The sequence below is a fragment of the Vigna umbellata genome, chromosome 8 (assembly GCF_029865625.1).
Source record: "Vigna umbellata cultivar VRB3 chromosome 8, Vumbellata_1.0, whole genome shotgun sequence".
NCBI lineage: Eukaryota > Viridiplantae > Streptophyta > Magnoliopsida > Fabales > Fabaceae > Vigna > Vigna umbellata.
In genome coordinates, this window is record NC_142172.1 from 24,984,744 (window position 1) to 25,011,482 (window position 26,739).

The 26,739-nt window shown below is 32.7% G+C and overlaps 3 protein-coding genes and 1 non-coding gene across 6 annotated transcripts; 2 read left to right on the forward strand and 2 right to left on the reverse strand.

The window, feature by feature from the left end:
- Positions 1-10,479: 10,479 nt before the first annotated feature.
- Positions 10,480-14,442, reverse strand: LOC148194335 (uncharacterized). Of its 3 annotated transcripts, XR_015781777.1 has the most exons (5): positions 13,950-14,439; positions 13,603-13,797; positions 11,954-12,121; positions 11,427-11,602; positions 10,480-10,779 (listed from the first exon to the last, which is right to left on the reverse strand). XR_015781777.1 is itself a non-coding variant. In XM_088097743.1 (4 exons), the coding sequence occupies exons 2-4, from the start codon at positions 13,714-13,716 to the stop codon at positions 10,711-10,713; spliced, it is 351 nt and encodes a 116-aa protein (XP_087953869.1). In that variant the 5' UTR covers positions 13,717-13,797; positions 13,950-14,442; the 3' UTR covers positions 10,480-10,710. The 3 variants fall into 3 exon arrangements, 2 of the variants coding, with proteins under 2 accessions (XP_087953869.1, XP_087953870.1); XM_088097743.1 differs by lacking the exon at positions 11,427-11,602 and having other exon boundaries at positions 13,950-14,442; XM_088097744.1 differs by having other exon boundaries at positions 10,480-11,602.
- LOC148194336 (uncharacterized) lies at positions 13,759-20,478 on the forward strand. Its single transcript, XM_088097194.1, has 5 exons — positions 13,759-13,799; positions 13,872-13,921; positions 18,194-18,789; positions 18,901-19,040; positions 20,268-20,478. Exons 1-5 carry the CDS (start codon positions 13,759-13,761, stop codon positions 20,476-20,478), a joined length of 1,038 nt encoding a protein of 345 aa, XP_087953320.1.
- TRNAG-CCC (transfer RNA glycine (anticodon CCC)) lies at positions 19,531-19,601 on the forward strand. Its single transcript has one exon. It is a non-coding gene; the product is annotated as a tRNA-Gly (tRNA).
- A 4,698-nt stretch (positions 20,479-25,176) lies between the features above and the next one.
- On the reverse strand, positions 25,177-26,451 carry LOC124849117 (glutathione S-transferase-like). Its single transcript, XM_047326990.2, has 3 exons — positions 26,270-26,451; positions 26,128-26,176; positions 25,177-25,779 (listed from the first exon to the last, which is right to left on the reverse strand). The coding sequence occupies exons 1-3, from the start codon at positions 26,417-26,419 to the stop codon at positions 25,322-25,324; spliced, it is 657 nt and encodes a 218-aa protein (XP_047182946.1). The 5' UTR covers positions 26,420-26,451; the 3' UTR covers positions 25,177-25,321.
- Positions 26,452-26,739: the final 288 nt, after the last annotated feature.

A 26,739-nucleotide genomic window follows, 5' to 3' on the forward strand; every position in this document is an offset into this window, starting at 1 on the left:
CATACTGATGATACTTGAAACCACCACTAAGAAGTTCCTCCATGCAACTCTCTTCCATACCTTTGAAATCATTGAGATCACTTCACATTCACATAAAACACCAATACATGAGACTATTGATCATACATTAAAGAAATAGAAACACCCATACAAGTCATCAGAAATCACATAATAACACAATTTCTTCATGGCATCTTGATACTCATATTTAAGTAAGGAAAACAACTTTGAAACCCTTTCCAATAGCTCTGGAAGGGTCCAAAACACCTTAAATGACCTAAAGAATGTCCAAAATGGATATCCGAAACCCCAAATTTGATATTTCCAAAACCTGAAAAAGAAACCAAAACTAATGTGGTAGCGCTCAGCGCCCAAAAGCTACCCCTCAACGCTAAAGCCACTGGAATGGTGGCGCTCAACGCTATCAGAGAAACTTACCCTCTTTAGACCACTTTGCACACTTCTCCCACAACTTTGATTGGTTCCTAAGACCTTTTAAACACCTTGAAACATCTGAAATCTGATCCCTAACTCCAAATGATTATCTCAAACCAACTTACTACCTTAAACCATACCAAACTCAACTCAATCACTTGCAACACCCAATTTTTGCAACTAATAGCTTGAACAATTCATAATGGACTAAATAACAACCTACAAATCATTACAATTAACCCATAACACCTTATTCAAAATATCACTTGTCAAAACCCCTAAATCTAGTCTAAAATCAAGTTAAACTTCAACTATGAACCATCTATTCTTGTATCAGTTTTATACCATTCTCACCACTCCAAAACAGTTACAAATCACCCCAAAGACAGACCCAAATGTTCATTTCAGTTCATACTCTTTCCCTTTAGACTTTACCTAATTAAAACCCCTAAAGTGGACTTATAACCTCCCTAAAATCATCACTTTGACTATTCCTCTATTCCTTATCTAATTTTATCAACTCAAGGCACCAACAAGTCCCAAATAACCCATAACAAGACCTACACATGACAAATTTCATACTCCAACACTATCTCATCAAATGGCCTATCAAAACCTTAATTTCAACTACCAAAAACCAAAAGACTTCCACTTAATACTTCACAATCTTTGAAATGCACATTCCAATCATCAATACACATATTCACATGCAATTCATTATCACAACATCATCCAAAACATATCACATTATAATTTCATTATTACATAACCACATACACACATTTAAATGAACTCATACTAGCCTAAAACAGAAATCGTCATTTAAATCAAATTATCATACATACAAACACTAAACTTACATCACAAAGACCAAATAATGATAAACTTCTAGCTTCCCTTACCTCACAATAAATTGTCCGACTCAAAGAACGTTCTATCGATCGCTTGAAACGCAAGGAACGCTAAACAGACCTATAAAAGACCAAATTAGAAACGAACAGAGTTCTTAGAACTCTAGATCAACCAAGAACAATGGAAGAAGACTAATTGATACATGCAAAACAAATTTTTTTTTGCATGATCATGGACCGAAACTCACAGGTAAAAAGGAGTATAAACTCACTTGCTCTTTGACAGAAACTGATCAGTTAGATTTGTAGACCGTGACGTCGTGATCGTCTAGACACCTCCTCATCGTCAAACAGATGACTTAGGAGTCATAACTCTTAGAGAGAAAGTAGAAAACTCTAGAAAAATGATTTCTAAAACGATCATACGTTTTAAAATAATAAAACTCGTTTATAACAAAACTATTTTTAAGTAAACCATTTAATATTAAAATAACTAAGTCTCACTAGTTTTAAACTACCACTTGTAAAATACAATTTTCTGAAATTTTTTAAAAAATGTCATTATTTTGAAATAAATATGTTGATTAATCACAAAATGTATGCCAACTATAACAAAAATTTTAAAATATAAGGAAAGCAATACGACTTTTAAATTTACGGTATAGATGTATATATGACTCGTAATTTATAAAACAATCACACACACACATCAAATAAATTATTTTAAAAATTGAAAAAATAATTAACCAACTTTTGTGGTTAAAATTTCTTATCTTTTACTGATATATTTGGATATTCCAAAAGGAAAGAAGAAGGGAAAAGGATAAATATTTATTTAAGAAAATTTTGACAAAATAAAAGGTACTATAAGGAATTTATTTAAGAAATATTTATTTGGTAAAATTATTCTATTTATATATATTGTAAATTAATTTTATTTTTAGTTAACAATAAACTATAAATTTACGAATGTAAAATGTACATATGCACAGAAAATTGAAGTAAAATTTTGAGAGAGTATTGTTCTTTATTTCTATAGAAGATTATAACCACAATTGTGGTGAAATTCGGATATTTAAGATGAGATTTGATTCGCAAGATAAACACCATGAAAACCGTGTTTTGAGGATGCCAACTAAGATGCCCTAAACTAAAGATAAAATCAGGTTGTCATTTGTCAGAACGGAGGATGTCTCCTTCTGATACGTGGAATCAGAACAAAAACACATATAATTTCTTTATATATAAGCTGCCAAATGTCAACAACATAAATATCTGCTCCACGCATAAATTACAATATTAGAGTTTATGCTCACAGAGAAATTGGGGGAAAGCTAAAAGCTACCACGAGTGAATATATTCTTTGTAGAAAAGATATTGTGTCGGATATGTTCATTATATATTCCAAATCTTATCAACTTTATCTAAAATAAAAATTCCATTCTTTTTTTAATTTTTTTTCCTTTTATCTATATGTTGTGTTATTTGTATATCGTAGGACAAAGTATGTGACAAAGAAAACCTATAATGCAAAATCAATAATTTAAAAATAACAACAAAGGTGTGGCAACCGAAAACATATACAGGTATTATAAAATTTCATTGTTACACTTAAATGGTCTTGTAGATGAATGATGATGATGAGTGAAAATATTATCGGTAGAATTCATAATGTGAAAATTACCTTAAAATTTAAGAAAGATGTCCGAAAATGAGTGGAGATATATGTTAAATGGTATACTTTTGAAATATTTTCAAGATGAGAGATCAATGCATCGTGTAATACTCTAAATAAATAAAATCATTATACTAATTTACAGTATTTCAAATTACAAAATAATTATATAATGTATGATTTATGTATGACAGCATTCATCAACCTGTTACATAATAAAGTTTTTGTAAAACTTTAAAGAAAATTTGTAAAATATAAAAGAAACTATACCTGTCCAATCTCTTTTATAAATGTCACTCTAGAGCTAAACCTTCACATACACTATATATTGTTCACATATATGTTATATGATCTTTACAAATTGATAAACCAACACCAAAAAACAAACTAACAATTTTGAAAGTTCACATTATATTAACCATGCATTCAAAACAACAAATCGTTAAAAAAAATTATAACCCACGGTCAAAATTCATAGGTACGAGTCAAAATTTATAGATAAGACGATTTTAACTACGAATTTATCTACGAACAAAAATTTATAAATAATATAATCATAAAAAAATTATCTACGGATTTACTCGTAAGTAATTACATATAAATTTATCTGTAGGTCATTATATACAGATTTATCTGTAAATAATTACATACAGATTTATTTGTTGAGAATTACCTATAGATAAATTAATATATAATACTTTTATTTCTTTCATTAGTGCAAACACCCTGGTAATGCTTAGAAGGAAAATAATATAAAACATAAAGATGATAACTATTTAATAGAAGATATAATTTACTAAAATCTATCAACATTCATAAAAGGATTACTTACCATATCTGCGGACTTTGTCAACGTCACCGTAAGCGCGAGAAGAACAAACTTCGTCATTGTCACCGACAAACTCTGTGATTGAACGCGAAACAACGGTGGGTGAGATGAGAGTGAGGTGAGACAATCTTGAGAGTCACCAACAATGAAGGACAACGAAGGAGAGTGGTTCATGAACTCAGTTTGAAAGCACCGAAAGCAAGAGAGAAAGGAGTGGTTCTTCACGACAATGGTGTGATGGAGTTCGATAAGTGAGAAAATTTGGGGGAAAGGGTCACTGTAAGAGAAGGAAAAGAATTTTCACTTTTTATTTTTATTAAATAATTTTCAAGATCCATATGAAAAAATCAGTAGGCAAATTTTATTTTTATTTACATACAGATTCTCACTACAAAAAAATTAGATTTTTATCGGGGGTTATTTTTTCCGTTTCCGGCGGTTTTAACCCCCGGAAAATATGTTACCCGCGGTTAGGAAAACCGTTGGGAAAACCTGCGTCGCTAAGTAATTACCGGCGGTTTTTTTAAAAACCGCCGGTAATAGTAGGGGTTTTACTAAAACCGCCGGAAATAACCGGGGTTTTGAAAAACCGCCGGTAGTAGTAGGGGTTTTACTAAAACCGTCGGAAATAACCGGGGTTAAGCAAAACCGCCGGTAATTTGTGAGGGTTTATGAAAACCACCGGTACTTTTGAGGGTTTTCCAAAACCGCCGGAAATGTAAATAATTTAATTTTTTTTATTATTCAAATGACTTGATTATCATTAATAAACCAAAATTAAATAATATGAAACCAAAATTAAATGTAAACATTAAATATAAACAAAAATATTATTATATAAATTGTAAATATTAGAAATACAATTAATGTTTCTTAAAAATTAAAATTAACATGTTATGAATAATAATTATAGTTTTGTACTTCTTCAATTGTCTTCATCATTTGATACTTTTTCATCGTCTTCATCATTTGGTACTTCTTCATTTTTTCCATCATTTGATATGCTTCCTTTTTCAAATACCTAAAATATAAAACAATAATTAGTTAATATTTTAAAACGGTTCAATTCACTAATATCTCTTCTACCCTCACAAAGTAAGCTAGTACTTGCAAATTACACAACATATCAAGTTTTTCTAATGGGTTTTACTTGCAAATTACACTGAGAAAATTTATGATTGGAACTTAATAACTTTAGTTTTAAAACCAACTGTTTCAAAACTTCTATAATTTTCAGGGGTATATATATATATATCATATACTCCTTTATTTTTAATGAAATAGAAATAATTTCAAACTTAAAGAGTCCTTTTTCTATAAATATAAACTCTACAATATGCTTTATATCCTTTATTCGGTATCGTTCTCAGTCTTAAAAGAGAAAAACAAAATATATCAAGTAAAATATCTCCCTAATTACAATAATTATCAAATATACAATATATACCTTTCCTATATTTTTTTATTGTTATTTAATATTCGTTTCTTATATATATATATATATATATATATATATATATATATATATATATATATATATATATTTGTTATTATTAATAATTTTGTCTATAGTTATTTGCGATTGCAAGCTTAAACATAATTATAAAGTTTTATTTTGTTTTTTCTTTTATGAATTATAGTAAAATTTACATTAATGTATATATACAAAACATAATTTTTTGACGTGATGATACTTGAAAATGTATCTGATAGAGTATTGCAATGAATTAAGACATTTGAAGAGATGAGTAGGGCATAAGATTGAAAATATACCATCACTTTCTGTAACATGTTATTGCTCTCAGTTAAGAATTGTTCTAACTGATTCCCTTCCCTTTTCATTTCCAGAAGATCAGCCTCAACCTTTGGGATGCTTTCCACATCACTGGACAATCTGTTGATCTCATCCCTGTATTCAGAAACAGCAAATTCTTGCTTCTGCAAATCAACCTTCAACTGCTCAATCTCTGTATAAGACAACATTCTCAATAATCTCTGTTAAAACTTGAAAAAGATAAGTTGATATAAACTCATTAACTACATAAGAAACCAGATGGCCAAGAAAAAAACTATTCACTTAAGGGTTCCTAATAAAAAAGAGAAATGCTACATATTTCTATACATTCTTTGTTACTTTCTTTATCAAAAGATTGAATCTGCACTCTATCAGAGACATGCAAACAAAGACTACAGATATATATATATATATATATATATATCAGCAAGAATAATTTTTGCTTAAACTACCTGCAGATTTTTGCTTAAAACTAACCTATCTGCAGATTTTTGCTTAAAACTGTTCCTTTTTATAGCTTTGGTGCTTCTTCTAGTTGCTGCTATACACACTTACAATCATTATGAACACTTGCATCTTTGGCTTAATTGAAAGTCCTTTTTTCCACAATCAGAAAGCTCATTCCACAATCAGAAAAGTAGTGAATTTTGTTCATCCTATTTATAAAGTTTAGGTTGTCATAACTATCTTTTAGTTCAACTCATAGTGCATATAGTAGGTTCTTATTCTTCGACATAGTAGCTAGATTTTCATGTTACTCAATTTTCATTCACAGAAGTTAATATTACATTTACATATGCATTATAGTTTTAGACTTTAATCTCTGATTCAGCTTTGCATCCCAGAATAGGCTATCATGCATTAATTTTCATTTGCTGCTATACTTAGTTTCAACTAGTAATGGAATGGAATATAGTCTAGTTTCAACTACTATATTGTATTTTCAGTTCCATTTTATCATTATAGCCTTAGCTGTACAGTTCATAGCACATTCATTTTTCAAGTTACCTGCTGATGATGTGGGAAAGATTGTATCGTATCCACCACCGGTGATCTATAAGTCTTGGACAAGGCACGAGTCATATGATCAGTTCTCACCTGCAATTTGTTTTGAAAACTTTATGCCTTTAGTTAAAAAAAACGAATGATGTAAGACAAAAAAAATGAAGCATTCAACAAGGCTTCCCCCAACATGAAACGATTCATGTGCCTCTGAAAACTCTGGTTGTGACATCTGAATATAAACTCTTGCATAGAAGTCAGGGGATAAGAGTCGATCAAAGTGTGTGCTTGAAATCATAAAACCATCCTTCCCCATATATATAGTCACCTAGATAAGAGTAACAAAAGTATGAGCTTTATTAGGATCTATATTTTAGACTACAGACACAGAAAGGAACATCATTCAATTATCCTGGCAATAGAGCTTTTACTTTCAAAGTTTTCTTCACAGGCAATTGAGCTTTGATATTATTAGAATCAAAGCAATATCTACTATGTCTTTGATATATATCAAATCATATGATTCAAATTGTGAATCTTAATTGTACGAAAGGTAAAAAATAACAATTGTCCAGATTTGCATCTTTGAAACAATATTAAACAGAACATATAAACAACTATTAATATATGGACATAACTTACTAAAATTTGAACAAAATGCACAAGATATAACGTGAGAATCTACCTTCTCAAACTCTGAAAGTTTGTCCACTATTAGGTCTTGCCTTGGAGAAGACCAAAATTCCATCATTGATTTAGGAAAAAAAAAATCTCATTGCCAGCGAGGTTGCTCTTAGTTCCAACAGGGCTCTGGGATGAAATGGAAGGAAAAAAAATTCAAGGATCTAGACAGGAACCAACCTCACTACATTGCGCCAAAGTCCACTGAATCCAACAAAAATTTGGAGGGTCGAAGCAACGATAAGTGCGCCCTGCGTCCCACGCATTATCCTCTCAAATCTCTGCATATTTATCACTAATCAGATAAACAAGGATCAGTAGATCGAACAACGAACGAGAGAGCCAAAACCGAAGAGCCAAGATCGAACACAGTCTTACCTTGACCTAAGTTTGGTCAGTGCGGGAGCGTGCCAGAGCACCTCGACCTCGCTCAACCCGCAAATGCCTCGACGCCTCCACTTCGACGCTCAACCAAGCAGGAGAAGATGAACACGAAGCCAAGTAGGAGAAGACGAACACGAAACAAGCATGAGAAGATTGTGGTGCGGGGAAGGATTTGGGAGAAATTTTGACGAAGGCGCGGGGGAGGGAGTCTAGGGTTTAGACATTTTTAGATTAGATGAACGACTGAAGGAGCGGGGGAGGGGATATGAGTTGGGTGGAAAGTTTAAAAAAGTAATAAAAAAAGCTACCTACGGTTTAGTCAAAAACCGCCGGAAATTTTTTGGGGTTTTAAGAACCGCCGGAAAATAACCTCTCCTAAAATTAATTATTTTTGTAGTGTCTATATCATTACATACGAATCTTGTCCTTGGCAAATTTTCACATCTTAACGTGCCTAATTCACATACAAGTTTAAAAACGTAAAACCGGTATGTAAAAATCCGTATGTAACTTTTACGTAATGCCTACATTACCTACAAATTAAGAATCGTATGTAAATGTCGGTAGGTAACTTGAATTTTTCTTGTAGTATCGTATTGTAAAGGATTGGCAAGTATATTAATTCTAGACTCGAAATACGAATTTTATGTAGTGAATTAAACACTAAAATCCTTGCACGGTCATGAGATCATAAAACAAAACAAAAACCGACCATACCAAACTACGTCATCTCAATCATGTCATTATAGGGTGAATTCACTTATAGACTCGCTAGAAAAGGGGTCCAACTCAAATCCCACTATAAGAACCTCTTCAACTCTCACCACCTATACATCATACTCTTTGTGAGCTTATGAGTCTAGTAAAGTTTAGGATGACTTGATAACAATAATTCTTACCATTATCTAAGTGTCATTTTAGAGGCAAAATCAACCCTCATTTAACTTGTTACATGCTTTTATCTTGTTTTTGTGTTTGTCTATTATTTTAGGTTAGTCTTGTGTAAATATGACTCTAACCTCCTCTTTTGATATCTATTTTGGTCTTAAGAAGACCAAGTGTTACATTGAAGAACCTCGATGACTAGAGAAGCAAGAAGATAAGCAAAAAAGTGGAGTTTTAGAAATCCAAGTGGTGCTAAGCGCCATCTCCTAGCGCTGAGTACCATACTTACATAGAGCTCCTAGTGGTCCCAACATTGAGTGCCACTTTCCACCGTGAGTGCCACACTTATAGAGAGCACCAATGGCTGCCACAAAGGAGAGTCAAACCTATCTTATTAGAGGTATTTTGTAGTCATTGAACTCTCTTGTACTTTATAAATGATTCGAATATATATATATATATATATATATATATATATATATATATATATGTATATCTATGTATATGTATATATATATACATATACATAGATATACATATATATATATATATATATATATATATATATATGTATATGTATGTTACATATAAGGAGTATTGGTAAATCTTGAAGAAAATTGTTTTGATGATGCATGATGCTGCAAGAAGTTTTAGTTGAAGAAGATATTAGAATTATTTAAAAGCAATTTGTAGAAATTAAATATAGTAGGAAAGTCATGTAAACTTTGTAAAACTTGCATTTTTTAACTGCCATAATCGATTATGGAATGACAATAATCGATTATCACAAGTCATCTAGGAATAATCGATTATCACCTCATATAATCGATTATCACATTTTTGAAAACCTCTAACAGACTTGAATAATCAATTATCACTTACAATAATCGATTATTCGTGGCAATTGAGACTTAACCTTAGATATTCAGAACAACTAGCTATATATTGGGTTTCTGTGAAGATCACTCAAGAAGTTGTTGAATATAAGCTCTTGCAGAATACTGTTTGTCAGAGGAAGTTCTCAGAAGCTATAGTTCAAGTTCCCTTGCTTGGTCTCGTGAACAGGAGAGGCTCGCGTGTCGTGTGTCGATAGTCAGAGCAAGCTCTCTTCGAGTTAGCAAGGTGCTCTGCCTGGTCTCGTGAATAGGAGAAGCTCGCGTTTCGTTTGTCGATAGTTGGAGCGGTTCTCTTCGAGTTGGCAGAGTGTTCTTCTTCTGGTTCGTTCGTCGAAGGAAGGTTTATTTATCTGCTTTATTCACTATTTGTTGTAATCTGTGAAACATCTTTTTAGTGGAATTGTTAATCACTTTTCATAGTGATTAACGACTGGATGTAGATTTTGTTGAATCGAACCAGTATAAAAATTACTCGTGTGATTTTCTATTCCCTACACTCTTTATCTTTTACACATATCAACTGTTCGATAAATTTTCTGACAGAAAATTGATTTTCTAAAAACGGACCAATTTATTTTAAAAAAAGGGTGACCGAACACGCTTTCTGCTACTCCAGTTTTATTCCGCTGCGTTACACTCTGTTTGGAACCAGTCAACAATCACTACAAGAAAAATCATTATTATCTACCGCCAAAATCCGTATAAAACTTCAAAAATCCGTATATAAAAAAGTATTACATAGGATTATATACGGACAAAAATCCGTATATAAAATGATCGTAGCTAATATTATATACGGATTTTTCCGTATATAATTACATACGGAAAAATCCGTATGTAATTATATACGGAAAAATCCGTATATAAAATCCGTATATAATTACATACAGAAATATCCGTATATAATTATATACGGAAAAATCCGTATGTAACATTGTTTATAGAAAAAATTGTTTTATTCAACACCTGCACATACATTGATTACAATTAAACTTGTAATAACAACCAACCATCACAATAACTTTTATTTAACACCATATCAAACATTTCACATTAAGAATAAATATATATTACTTAAAAATCATATCAAATAAGTTTACAAAATGTCTAATATTCATAAATAAATTGTACTGTTCCTAAGATGTTAAACAATATAAATTCTACAATTAATAACATGTCAAACAACATAGAATGACAAGTCTATAATTTCCTAATAATCACTAAGGATTTTGTTCATCTTGGATTGATATTGTCAGTTGCACTCCATCACCACTCCATCACCGTGATAACAACTTCACCACATTGCATTTTCCCTTTAAGGTTATTGGCCAATAACCACATTGCATCTGTAAAAAACAAAAAGCTTTAAAACAAAGATATTCTGCACCATTTTAACCAAAACAGCAAGACTTTTTGGGCAGCAAACATCAAAGTTTTAATTGCAATAATAGCATCCAGAACAGCCCAAACAGCAAGGTATTAGGTGCAATAACAGCAAAGTTTTTATGTAGATTTTACAGCAAAGACAGCAAAAGTTTTATGCAGATTTTACAACAAAGACAGCAAAGGTTTTATGCAGATTTTACAGCAAAGACAGCAAAGGTTTTATGCATATTTAACAGCAAAGATAGTAAAGATTTTATGCAGATTTTACAGCAAAAACAACAAATGTTTTATGCAGATTTTACAGCAAATACAACAATTTTTTTTTAGTGTAGCATTTATGTAGTCTATACAGCAAAGACAACAATATATAAACAAAATTTATAGCAGCTAACTGGAAGTCTTCGTGACAGCAAAATTTACTTGTTTTCTTTTCTCATTCAACTAGAAACAAGCATAGCATGTGCAGCAAGAATGCATTTCAATTCCCATTGGCTTAATAAATCCAGTAAAATGCAATACATAGAAATAAGATAATGCATGACACATCATATACCAATTCACGTAACCATTCCAAAGAATAAGCATTTAAAATAATTTAAAAAAAGACCCTTTTAGCTCCTAGATGAATAACGTGGCAGCAACCCTTGATTGGCATATTCTTCCACTTGAAATGCAATTAATCACCGTGCCCTTACTCCATCTATTCTACGTGCAACACCTATTTGCTCCTCATTCAGGCAAACGCAATATCAGATATGCCAGTACCATTGAAGCAACCACGGGCTGAGAATGGAAGAAGATAAATATAACCCAATGTAAATTTATGGGCAAGGAAAATCACTTTAAATATGCATGTTATTTAAAAGAATATGGTAATAGAAAAAGTGTATGAGCTTGAGCAGCTGGAAAATATGCAGAGAATATCACTTTACTCTGGCTTAGTTAGGGTATAAAAAAGATATATAATAAAATACATTTTAAGTCTTGGTTAAGAATTATTTTGATACCATAATCTGCTTTCTACCCTCCGACTTTCACCAGCACAATCAAGCATAGCCAAAAAGATATGGAATTCAAATTACAAAAACGATACATCTTGGTTGGACTTATCGTGAAAACAAAATAAACATCTACCTTGTATGAAACTTCCTGCTGCAATCTTTCATAATGGTGGAAATTGACCAAAGGTGCACTGTTTACGTCATAAACTATATCCTTTATGCTTTCGGGTACCAATCTTGCATCACTTTTGACAGGGGATGTAGACACGTCATCCCCAAATGTCGAAAGCCTACTTGATTTCTGAGGGCAAGGGATAACATAATTCAGCAACCTTAATAATCACACATACACGAACATACAGATTTCAACTAGTAACAACATTTTGTACAAGCATATAAACAGAGGATACATGATAGAATAATATTGCTAACATAATCTGGAGAGTTAGAACTACCCACACGAGAGTTAGAACTACCCACTGCTCCTCTTTATCCACACCCCTACTACTAGCAAAATGCTAATGCGCTGAAAAAAAAACAAAGTTCTAGCTGTTGTTGCTGCTCATCATAAAGACCACTAAAGCTTCCAAGTTACCTCTAAAATAGACCAATTGGTTTATTTCAAAACTTACAACGATCACAGCATCAATTTTCAAGAATCAATTTTGTATTTTCTTCTTCCTCAAAAACTTATTTAGGGAGAGAGTTTTTTTTATGTCAAATTTTCAATGATCAAAGCAACGAAAGTAACAATTTTCAAAGAATCAAATATTGTTTATTTTCTTCTTTCTCAAAACTGGATGGGTGGTTGAAATACAAACATAAATCTCTGTTAATAACAACATTCTATGAAAATATCCAAAAATGCCACACAACTGAAGTGGTGGTAGTACAACTGACGGCACATGAAGAAAGGATGATGTAAAGAATAAAGAATGAAGAAATAAAAAGCTTCAAGTGGAGAAGTGGGGCATGGAGAATGCATGTTCGAATTTTAATTTGGAGATGGAATGCAGCTGCCACATTTTCTAACACACACGGCCACCACCAAAAAGAGCACTAGCATTAAAAATGAATTTGGAAGCTCACATGGGTTGTACGGAAAGTGAGAAAGAATATGGATTGTGCAGCAAGCACACGACACTTCATATGACTCAATAAAAAATATATATAGAAGTGGAGGTGCATCACGTGAATGATGGGCATTCATTTATTTTTTTAATTCAAAAGTGCACATGGGAGGAGACAAAAACACACGGCTGAAAACAATAAGTGGAGGACCCTTTGTGACATTATATTATTGGAGAAATGAGAGACTTGATACGTGAAAGAAGAAGGGGGCAGTGTGGAATTAATGGAAAGGAAATGACCTATTTTCTTGGCTGAAATAAAATACATGATGACAAGGAAGCCATCCATATATAGGACATACCAAGGAAGAAAGTGGAGAGCACATATAGAACATCTTCTTTTAAGCATGTAAGTTTCTTTGTTTTGCTCCACCCCACATATTACTCATGCGTAACTTGGATAGAGATGCAGGAGCAATGAAAAATCTTATTCTCTGGTTTTTATTTCATTTCATTACAGGTATATTACAAGATATGAACTAAAATTAGTCATGAAAGAATATCAGATGCAAACATTAATGCAATCATAACTAATAAGTGGTTATAATAAAAAACTGAACAGGACCATTAAGCATTGATGCAAACAGAGCAACCCAATTATCAGACCATTAACCATTGATGCAAACAGAGCAACCCAATTTTCACTACTTACAAGAGAATATGGTCTTAGAAATCCTCTGACAGCACCAATCACCAATTGCTTGAAATACCCATAATCTCCACTAAGTTGTACATGATCAAGTTGTAGGAGTCTTAGTCTCTTCATTTTCTTGAAAGAACGAGCTTCCAAGCAATCTCTAATGCTGGAATGCAGTTTCAGGGACAATCCTTCGATAGCTCTTATCCCCTGTGATGAATATAGGAAAGATAAATAATTGTTGATTATTGATGCTTAACGTTTAGTTTAACAAGTTAACACAGTATTCTCTTTCACAACCTTAACTTATGCTTCATTCACTCTCAAACCAAAGAAAGTACAAAGGACCCAACCAGTGATACCTGCAGTTACGGCGAAAGCATGGCTCCAGCTCGACAACGCATCTTTCAGTTGTTCTCCTGAATAGCATTTGTGTGCAATTTCTTCCAAACCATGAGAATCCAGGAATACTCCAAAAACGGAGAGGATTCGACGCGAAGAACCCTAAAACCCTAGGTTGACGAAGGAAACCTAAATCGAAGAATCAATCGGTGGAAAGGCTTTTAATCGATAGAAAAGAGGATTTAATCGGTTGAAAATGAAGAAAATGGTGAAAAGAGGTTGGAGCCCTAACTAGAGATGTAGATCGACTGAATCGGTAGGACAAACGTTCGATGGTTGCAAAAGCCACACGCACGCACCGATGAAAACGAAGAAAAAGCTCGAAGGAGGGCCCAAGAAGTTCACGTCTTATTGAAGGAGAAGCATGAAGAGGAGTAAAGATGGGGAAGAAGCTTAGAGAATAGAGAAAAGTGAAGAAGGTTAAGGAAAGACGGTTCGAGGAAAGAGTCTGAAACTTTGATTTTTTTTAAATAATGATTTTCTAAAATCCGTATATAAAATCCGTATGTAATATTTGAATTATATACAGATTACAATCCGTATATAAATATTTGTATGTAAATGTAATATTTCTTGTAGTGAATGTATATATGTATATATATGTATGTGTATATATATACACATACATATATATACATATATACATATATACATATACACATATATACATATACACATACATATACATATACATATATACATACATACATATATACATATATGTATATGTATATGTATATGTATGTATGTATATGTATATATGTATATGTATATATATATGTATATATGTATATGTATATGTATATATATATATATATATATATATATATATATATATATATATATGTATGTATGTATGTATATGTATATATATGTCTCTTCATTTAAATGTTAATTTCTTGTTTGTAGTATTAGTGCTTATTTGAAATGGGAACATGGATAGCTTGATTTGCGAATTTTCTAGGTTTTGGGGAGAATTTAGTGAACCTTAGGTTTGAAATAATAGATCTAATGAAGGCTTGTATCTAGAGTGGAGCATGACCCATTTTGTTGTCTTAAACCCTAGATTTTAATGTGGGTTTGTTTGTTAAGTGATCAAAGGTTTGATGCTTAGTAAGAAAGTTTAGGCTCTTTCACATAAGGGAATATGGTTAGAGTGTTTTAGTGGGTCAACATTAGCGTTAGATGGAGATGAGAGAGTTTGTGTGTGCATGAGAGTGAAGTTGGTGAATTCTATCCTTAGTATATCATTCAATTCCATTCCTCACTTGTCATTCTTCTAAGTGCCTTAAAATATCAAAGTCCACCTTTAATTATTTGTTCATTTATTTACTTGCACATATTCTTGTATTCGTTGGTCTAGATGAGTTATTAATCGTACAATTCCTTAGTATTACACGAGTATCTTGGAAAATGATACTTAATCTTACCATTTTATATTACTTGCGCAACTCAGTACACTTGCCGACGAACTAACATGACTTCATGATACAAACTCGTATCCTTAATCAATGCATACCATTAAATCAACAAGTATTGGCACTTCTCCTTAGAAGTACAAAAACTTATATAAAGCACACAATTCCATAAGCACTTTATTTCATTCTATTCTTCAACTTTCATTCTCTTAGAAACATCATTCTTCCACATATTCATACATTTACTACAAGTTCACCATAATTCATGTCTCAATTTCATCATCAAATTGTGACAAACTAGCTTAGCAAACCTAGTTACTCACCTAGTGAGTTGTCTCTGGAAAGACAATCAATCTAACTAAATGGCTCACCCAATGAGTTGAGAACTAAAACTAAATACAAATTAATTCGCCCAACGAGATCAAACTCGTCAAGTGACCCCTTCTCCCTTGACTCTACCAAACTTGAGTTTGGATGTCGCTTAACGAGAGTTTGATTGTCAACAAATATTATAAGTCTTCATTAACTCTACCAATCTCAAATTTAGCACTCATCTAACAGGGAATGAGCTTGTCCAATGAGTCTCATAACGTTGATGTAAAAATCTACACATCAGAAGGTGTCCTAGTTGCTAATAAGATATACCATCCTAAACCCAAGTCATAAACAACACCAATTCAATCAAAATGCCTTATTAGTGACCAAAACACTACTCCACATGTCCAAATCAAACTTCATAACTCAAATATTCAACTCATTCTTACAATACATTTTTCTCATTTATTCCATTACTACACATCTAATTAAAACAATCAAGTGCCACATACCGATTTGAAATAAAAAACACAATGTACTAAACAATCAACTACACAATCTAAGTCAAATTGCAAAAAACAATTAAGATTAACTTCTCTTACCTTAATTTAACAACCATTTTCTTTCACAAATACTCCTTATAACTCTATCTAATACATAATGACCTAACTAAACAAGTAAGACTCTAATTACAAATCTAAACATATAATCATGATCACAAAGCAACAAATATTCACTTAGAACACCTTTGAGTCACATTGTCTCTTCATCCACATGCAACCCAAAAGGAAAAAACTACCTTAAAAAAGATAAAAAATAAACTTTATTATGTTTTTGTCTTTTATTGAGTGAGCGTGTAAAGTTTTACACTAGAAAAACTTCTATAGTTTTTATCTTCAAAAGAACGAAGATTGAGGTTAGAAATTAAGAAAAAAAAGTTTGAGAAAGTTTAAAAAGAAGATTTAAAGAATGATATTTTTTACACAATGAACTTCAATTAATAAAAAAAATCTATTTATATTTTATACATTTTAATATTATTTGAAAAATAATTGGTCTATATAAAAATAGTGAGTTTTGGAAGAGAAATCTAATATATTTGAGTTTTGGAATTAAACTAGAGATTCACTTAAGAAGAAGAAATCTTAAAATTTGTTCATCTTATCACACTATCTCTAATAATAGGATGAGTACTAAATGTTTCTAAATCTATAAACATAGAAGGTTTTTAACTTCATTTTTGCATTTTTCTAGATCAATAATAAATTTTAATTTCTAACCCATTTTATATAATAATTAAATAATTTTATTTTTAAATAAACTAAATAAAATTTATCTCTAAATCAGTTTTAATTTAACAATTTGATTGTTTTCTCTTTAACAATACAGATTCTAGAAACTCTGACCACTGATACACATGAATAATAACATTTTCAGATATTCACTTATTTTCTTTATCAAATAAACAGTGAATGAATAATTAAAATAAGGTAGTAAATACAATAAAACTCATAATTTTTTTAAAATTAAAAAGAAGAGTTTCTAAATAGGAAAAAATATGTCATTTTAAATAAATAATTAATACTTTAGAGGTTAAACTGAGGAATGCTCAATACTTTATGAATACTTAAATAATTTAAAAAATATTCAATACCTGTATGTTAAAATTGTAAATAAATATTAATTTTTAACTGAAAATAATTCAAGTTACACATGATTAAAAAGTAGTAACAGAATAATGTATAATTTTGAGAGAAAGATTTTAAGAGCAACTTTAAGGAGGGTTTATGACTGTGCGTTTGCTGTTACAATCCACAAAGCGGATGAATCTACCATTGGGTTTCTTAAATAATCATCATTGTTAGAGCTAAATAATCTAATACAGATAAATATTTTTTTCATCAAAAATGGTGGTAAGAAAATTAAAACAAATCCTAATGTTTCTCTTATTAGAAAGTTAAAGCATTACAAAAGTACATATAGGTAGAAAAAAACGGTTAAATAGGTTTTTAGTCCCTAGCAAATTTGTTTTTAGTCTCTTTTTCAAATTAAGCTACATTTTGATCTTTCTCTTTAAGAAAACCATAATTTTTCGTCCTCCAAAATTAACAGCGTTAAAAATAAGCTGAGGTGGCTAACGGTGGTATGACACGTCGTTTTTTTTTCTGACACCGGTTAATCTTTCTCAGCTCCTCTCCCTCCCTCTCCCTCCGACTCTACCATAGCCACCTCCAGCGCCACCTCGAACATCTTCGGCGCCACCATCAACTGTGAAACCCCCATGTGCAACCACCCTCCACCACACTCACCTTCATAGCCAACGTAAAACCTCCATCTCCACTGCCTAAAAAATCCCCAAATCGCGTATCAGTTCATCTCCTCCCACCACCATAGAGACCCAAATCAGAAAAATAAAACCACCCAAACCTTCATCAGCACAACGCCCCCCACCCACCCACCGCCTCATCAGCCCAACATCGCTTCCACCCGCTGCCTCTTCTCGCACCGCTTCCTCAAATTCCTCGCCATGTCCCTCACCGCAACACCTTCCAAAAATACCACCACAACCACTGCCCTCAACACCCTACCCTCGAGTCCCCACAACTTCGCGTCTCCCCAATCCCTCTCCGATTGGCTCAAACCCCGCCTCCCCTCTGAGTCCTTCGCCTCGTTGGGCGTCAAGCCCGACACCAAAAACGTGCACAACCTCTGGCTTAAACTCTCCCAGGGAGAAACCTCCCTCGCCAACTCCAGTCCTCCGATTCAGATAGTCCACGTCGTCCTCGTCTGTGTCACTGCCAAAAACGGCAAGGTCCTTGTCGAGTCGCACCAGAAGTTGTCCGATGGCCACATCTGGAAGCGCGGCAGGCCCTTATCAGAGAAGATGAAGCCCAACGAGGACCTCCAGTCTGTCGTTGTCAGAGGCATTTTCGAAGAGCTTGGCTCTGCGATTGTTGGTGCAGGACCCAATCCCAAAATTGCTGACATTGTCACCATCGGTCCCAATTCGTACGAGATGCGGGTCGAGGAGCGCGATTCGGGTTCGTACCCGGGTTTGCCCAGTTGGGTGTTTTGTTGTTTCCTTCTTGAATGTCAATTACTTCATTTTGTTCAAATGAATTCAGAAATAAGAGTGGTAATCAGATAATGGGTTGAATGAGTTGTTGTTAAATTGTAGCTAATGAATTCAGCTTGTGTTGGTATTTGTGATGCGGAAGGGAGGGGAGGGTCGTCGGTGGCTGAGGAGGCAGTGGGAAAATCCATGGTGGGGGAATGGGGTTGGGTTGGTGGAGCGGGAGAAAATATGGGAAGATTGATGTCAGAAAAAAAAATGATGTGGCACTCCACCGTCAGCCAACTCAGCATTTTTTTAACGTTGTTAGTTTTGGAGGACGAAAAATTATGGTTTCCTTAAGAAGAAGGATCAAAATGTAGCTTAATTTGAAAGAGGAACTAAAAACAATTTCGCTTGATAGTGTAGGGACTAAAAACATATTTAACCCTAAAAAAATAAAGTTAAAGGATAAAACTTAAATATAGGATTTGGAGTATTGTTTAAAACGGTTTTTCAATTAGAAAAAAATTATTTAAATAATTTATTTGATAAGTGTTTGCATAAAAGAATTATGTAAATATTAAGGTGGTGTTATTAAAACATATTTATGATAATAAAAAATAACATGTAAGTGATTAAAGACTAATTGATATTTAATATGTTACACTTAGATTTTAGATTTTAGATTTTCACCAAAAGAAACATACAAAGAATACGAATCATGATATATACTCCACCATATTATGCCAAGAAGCGCATCTGGTGTAGTGGTATCATAGTACCCTCCCACGGTACTGACCGGGGTTCGATTCCCCGGATGCGCATGGGCTTTTAATTTTCTTTTTCATTAAAACACTTTTTATTTTGGAAAGTGTTACATTAAGCACTTGAATGTGAATGATGAATGGAGTCTCTTCCATTACTTTTATCTAATAAAATTTCATTTTCTTGTAATCAATATTTAATTTTAATATTTTTAACCATTGTTAATTCAATCAATAAAAATAGAATAAAATTATTTTTCTATTATAGATCACTACAAAAAAAACATTTATTACCGACGGTCAAAATCCGTCGGAAACGTCAAAAATCCGTCGATAATGGTATTTTTTCGACGGATTACCGACGGACCTAATTCCGTCGGTAATAACGTTGTCGGTAACCTTTACCGACGACTTTTATGGCCGTCGGTAATTACCGAAGGATAAATCCGTCGGTAATGGCAAAAAAATCCGTCGGTAATTACCGAAGGAAAAAGCCGTCGGTAAGTCCGTCGGTAAATATGTCGATCTGGTTCATCTTCTTCCTCTTTCCCCTTCGTCTGTTTCCTCAATTTTTTTTTTTTATCAAACTTTCTTCATTCCTAAACCAAAACAACAATCCAATTCATTCCAAAACCAAAATCAAAGACTAAACTTAGGTTGTCCAATTGTTTTAGAAACCCTAAAATTTGGAAAATTCCTAAATTATTTTTTGAGCATCCATGGCAGCAGTGACGTTCCGTGTGGTTCATCAATGTGCTTTGGAAACTTGTTGGATGCTGCTTCTCACCATCTTCACGTGTTGGACCATGCCTATTATGCTGCAGGCCGAGACACACTCATGGCTGTGGTAACAGTAGCTCCATGTGCGTGCAGCTTTGCTTCTTCACCGTGCACTCCATTCCTTCTCGGTGGTGGCTCCTCTTACCTCCAGCCGTGATACATTCAGCGTGTTGTTGCTGGATGGAAGCTGCTGGATCTTGAGCTTCTTCACGTGAGATAGTTTCACCCTTGTCGTGCTGCTGTACCGTGAGAAGGTGAAAAATGCTCTTAAAACATAGTCTTCTTCGCACAGTGAGAGAGGAAAAATGGGCGGGAATTTTGCCGCTCTTTTTACCGACGGATTTACCGACGGATTTGGGCCGTCGGTAATTACCGAAGGCTTTTACCGACGGATTACCGACGGATTGTGGTCGTCGGTAATGACCGAAGATCAAAATCCGTCGGTAATCACTTTTTTTTTATCCGTCGATAAAATCCGTCGGTAATACATCGTTTACCGATGGAAATGATTCCGTCGGTAAAGTTCCGTCGGTAATTCCATGTATTTTTGTAGTGGATGTAAGGTTTAAACCCTCATTTGGTCATCATATTTATTGGTTAATCTTAAGTTGGTTCTCATTTTTTTCGGTCTCAATTGAGTCTATAAATTTGTAAAATTGAGCCAATTAAGTCCTTTCCGTTAAGTTTTCATTGACGCCGTCTAACTGTGATGACGTGGTGCACACTGATGTAAAAATATTTTATTACGTGGATTTTTTTAAAAAATTAAGAGTTTTTTATGTGGCCTCCTCTAACGCAAAGACCACAGCTGCAACCTCCATGCGAAACCAGTTCTCACACCATCTTCGCGCGTCATTCCTTCATCGCAACATCTCGTCTCATCCTCACCACTTTTTACTTTCAATATGACCAATCACAATCACTCTATTCTAGATTTCGATATTCAAATGGACGACAACAACCAATACTCCATTCTCACGCCTTCAAGATTACCTTGCCAAAACAAACATCGGCTGGAAAACGAGTAAGCAGGAACAAAAATTAGGTTTTGAGATTGCAAGAGATATCAAAAAAGGTGTTCGTCCTTCCTCTTTCAAGCACCGCAATCTCTCCGTATCTCTGTCTCTGCCGCCATGTCTTCTGCCTTCGTCCTTGATTCTGTGTCATATGACACCCCCAAAAGTAAATCCCTAATTGTACAACGACCCATCACTGGCGACAAAAGTGCTTCCAATCTAAATCCCTCACACCAAGGTGGGGGTTCGAGGAAGTAGAATAAGCGGAAGAGAAATGATGAGTCCTAGAGGACAGAGACGAAGAGGCACAAGGCCATTGAACACTTTTCATCAAGGAGAAGAGTTTTCTTAAACAATGAAGTTTTCTTTTAAGGTAACTTGTAGAAAAATTTTTCTTTAATGAAGGTTCAACACTAGATTTGGGTTGTTCAACAGTTCACCTCTTCCTTTCCAATTTTATCTGCACTAAGGTAAAATTTTTCTTTAAGGAAAAAATAAATAAATCTACCCACCATCAGCCTCTTGCAATTCACAAATTAGTCTTAGAATCAGTTTCACTGAAATTAAATTAAAACTAAATCCTGTCTTCAAAGTTTTATTCAGAATCTAAGGGAAAAAATGCATTCCAAATGCACAAAGGAAAAATAAAACTTCCTTAGACAAGGAAAGATTCGCCGTACTCCCCATGACTTTTCCACCTGACCCCACCAACTACAACAACAGAGCAAAGCAATAATACTGGTATTTGAGTAAGAAATTTAAGTTTGACTTGATCTCCATCAATAATACAAAGAGAAAGTTTTACCATGTAATTTGCACCCACTACCAAATCCCATTTGTAATTATCAGACAGACAAATGCCGCTTTTACAAAACCACAAAAAACCAATCGCGACTTCTCCTCGTCGCGCCTTCACCAGCAACCTCAGCCAAACCCAGAAAATCCTGGCTTCCATGGAACCGCAACTTCTCCTTGTCGCACAACCATCATACCCCCCTTGTTCGTCACTTCGACCACTTTCCTAACTCAAAGCAAATAAAATCCCTAAATTTTAACATAAAATAATTAAATTTTGCCAAGTCATAATGTCTTAATTTAAATAAAAATTCCACGTAATCAAACAAACATCAACCTATTAAGTGTGCACTACGTCAGCATCTGCAGACGGTGTCAGTGAAAACTTAACGGAGAGGGCTTAATTGGCTCAATTTTACAAGTTTACGAACCCAATTGAGACCGAAAAAAAATGAGGACCCACTTGAGATTGACCAACAAATATGAGGACCAAATGAGGGTTTAAATCTATATATAATTGATAAATTGTGAAACTTATCATATAGATGTATGTTTATGTGACAAGGATTACGTATATTTTTGTTTTTAATTTACAGTGAAAATTAAAATTAATTTTAAAATTTTAGATTAATTTAAGTGTATCTTAATTGTTAAGAGTTAGTTTTTACAAAATTTACATTGATTGTGGTTTCATCTCCGCCGTTTCTCCACTTTCCCACCTTCTACAAGTGCATTTACCCTTTAAAGGCGTTTAACTTTAGCGGCATTTCTCTTCCACCTATCAACATGAATTAAAATCTATGAATCAATTCGGTCCATTATGGATTTGGACTAAGTTAAGCTTAAAAAATGTAATTTTTTTATAAGACTAATTTTCAATCTTATCTACTTAGAACTCGGCTTGGGTGAACCGAGTTGGCTCATCAATTCACCTAATTTAATTTAATTATTTATTTTTTGTGTTTTAATATTATTATTTAACAATTTTTTTATCGTATCATAGATGGGATAAGAAAGAAGGTGTTTCAATAGAGAAAAATATTATGAATTTATCTATTTAAGACTCTAAAGTGACACAAAAATTATCAAAATTAGAAACTTAAAAATTTATTTATTTGCTTTCTGTGTTTGCTTTTGGATTACATTTAAATTATATAGTATTATTATTTTATTTTAAATAATATATAATAGAGTTTAACATCATTTTAGTGTGAAATTTATTTAGATTTGTATTAAAAAAATGTATTTTTTTTTTAAAAAAACAATTATAATTAAGTGAACTAGGGAACCAATCCATTTAACCCATTAACCAATGCGTCGGAACGAGTTTTAATTTTTTCAACTCGCTAATAAATTAATTAAATTAGGTTAGGTTACTAAACATGTGGTGGACCGAGTCAGATCAGATAATCCGTTTTGACAACATTACTTTCACTGACATTCTATTCCTCTGGATGTCCTTCTGTGGTGCTTCCCTACTGTAGGAAAAACATCCCGTACAACCAAGTAACATAAATTTTTATTTTTACGTCAAAATAAAGAAAATAAACATCAATAATGAAATTGATGTTATATCATGATTTACAAGATTAAAATCTTGGCTGTTATGACTGATATATCTTTCAAAATTTGGAAGCTCCATCTCATACATTTTATTTATCATCATCATGGTTGTTAATGACTGTCCACTAATCCCAAATTCTTTAATTAAATCTTCTTCGTAAGAGGAAGAAACTATTAATTTCTCTCTTTCTTTTCTTTCTTAATTTATCATCTTTAATAATGTACAACTGTTCATGTTCTCTTTTGTTATGTACCTGACTTGTGAGAATATTGTTCTTTTGCTGTCATTTATTTGCGAGAATGTGTGAATGTTGATTAAGATCCAAAAAGAGGAAGCACTAAAACATTAGACATCCATATAGGTTCCTTTCTCGGAAAGTAACACATGAAAACACTTGGAGAAATACGTAAACGCACTTGAGAAAGATAAATATCACAAATAATCATAATATTAATGTTATCATAAGTTATGTGTAACTACTTTACAAGGGTTATTTTAGTCTTATAATTCATTGAATTTATTTTATATGAGAATCTTATTTATTTACTTGAATCATATTTATAACAATTTTATCTTGACCATGTGACATATTTACAGTGTTGATTTTTTTTTCTTAATATTTCACATGATAATTTGTAAAATGTAGGTGACATATATGGAGAAGAAATTGAAAAAAGCACTTGTCTCATTTGACATGTTTATGTTTGGATATATAGTTACATATTTTAGGTTTTTTTCATTTTAAATGTAATGAATATTTTATATTTATATTTTATGTTTATTTATTTAAATTGATTTTTAGTTTCAAACTTTTAAATGTGATTTGTCTGTTTATTACAATATGATAATTATTTGTAGCAACTACTGTTATCACAATTTCTAATAATAATAATGACGATGATAATAAATATTAATTAATTATCACATAAAGTTTGATAATATAATAATAATAATAATAATAATAATTAATAATTAATAATTAATAGTGTTAACTAATTAACTTTTTATTTGATAATTTGTTATTTATCACTGTTACAAAAACAATACTAGGGAAAATAAATTTGTCATTATTATCTTATATATTTGTGATATTTCATTAGTCACTATAACACAAAATTACTAATGACAATTATTTTTGTCACAATAAATTTAATTTTAGTAAAATTTAAAATTAAATTCAGAATTATAACAATGACAAAAGTTTTAGTAACAACTTTGATATCGTCACAAAGTAATATTAATGACGTATTTCTATGTTTTGGTGATAATTATAATAAATTTTTCTTGTAGGATTGTTAAAAAATATAAACCAAATTATTCGGATACCGGAAGCGATTTATTTGAAATGTGATAATTTAGTCTTTTTAGATTTATAGTCAGTAAAAATATATAATGTATTTCAAAGTTATCATAAGAGAAAATAGAAGAATCGTATAAACTTGGAAGATATAACATATGCAAGGGTAATTTGTTCAAAAGATAACGATAACAACAGCAAATTTCCATTACATAAAACTTGAAAAGATGAATATGGGAAGCGGCGCAACGAATTTGATGAACTTATGGTGGCAATGCATCTTTTGAACTATTGAGAGAACACGACATGAGGTGAAATGGGTCGGTCTCTATTTACTGCTTAGATTGGGCTGCATGGCAAGAACCTTAGACCAAGCTGGTCTTGCTGTAATATCAGCAATCCATGCAGTAACATGTGGTCGTGATTCAAACAACTTCTTGCTCGGTGTGTTCATCAAGTAATGAAGGGTGGGAAGGTGATGCAGATCCGCCAAGGTGAAACACTCACCTGCTAAGTATTTGTTTTGAGACAGTGTTTTCTCGTAGAAATCAAGAATAGTACCTAGTTTCCCTTCTGTCTCTTCTACAGCCGCCGGATCCGTAGGAATCCCATACATTGGCTTTACTGCAACCTCCCATACAAGTTTTGAAGCTGCTTGATCGTACTTTTGGCTCTCTATTTCCATCCACATTCTCACTATTGCCATCTTCTTCGAGTCGTTGCATATCAGTTGGGTCCCCTTATCAGCATACTCATGAACAATATATTGAGTTATTGCCCTTGATTCTGTGTTTCAAATTGTTAGTTCCATGTTCCTGTCTACTAATGTACATTTACACATGCTATACCATATCATATCATTATACTGAAATTTCTTAAAAGTCATAAAATTTGGTGAAATTCACTTGTGATTCTGTAATTTACTAGAAATTTTAACCGTAATTTTCTAACAGATGAACATATATAGAGTGTAATTTACATCATCATAATCAATGTCGATTCTTAAACTGATATAGTATGGTCCAAAGTAGAAAGGATCCTTGATAAGTGTTAGCAGAAGAAAACCTGTTAAAAGAATGTATTGTTTCTTAGTATATATCAATGAGTGTATATATTTAATCATATATATCATACCAAAGAGCTTCAAATCTCCATCTTCGAACGCTGGAACTTGCCCAAATGGCTGCATCAGATGGAGGTGAATAGCAGAATTGAAAAATAGCTAAACAAGGGAAAATATCACTGGAGTCATAAGAAAATTTTACTTAATGCTTACGTTGAGCAAAATGAAGGGTTCCTTTTTGTGTTCACCATTTTTCATGTCAACGTGAACAAACTCAAATTCAACCTCCTTCTCGTACAGGGAAGCAGTAGCTCGCATGGTGGCTGTTGAGAAGGGGCTTCCATGAAGTTTAATTGTCGCCATGATTGAATCAGAAAATTAATTATTTTTTTCAGTGAAATGGGAGATAGAGAAGGGAGTGCGGTTTGTGATCAGATTAGTATATAACATTGATAGAAAGTTACTTTCCATGAATTTTTCAATGAAAGAAATATTTGTAGGTCAGACAAACAAGCCAGATAAGTAGAGGGAACTATTCTTCCGTCGTTTTCCTTGAAAAAGCCAGTTAAATAAAATAACATTCACGTGGACACAGTACTACCTTGAAGTATTTTGAAAAAGATACAATAGACACGCCAATAATTATATTTGTGATATGTAAATTAAATATAACGATTTTCATG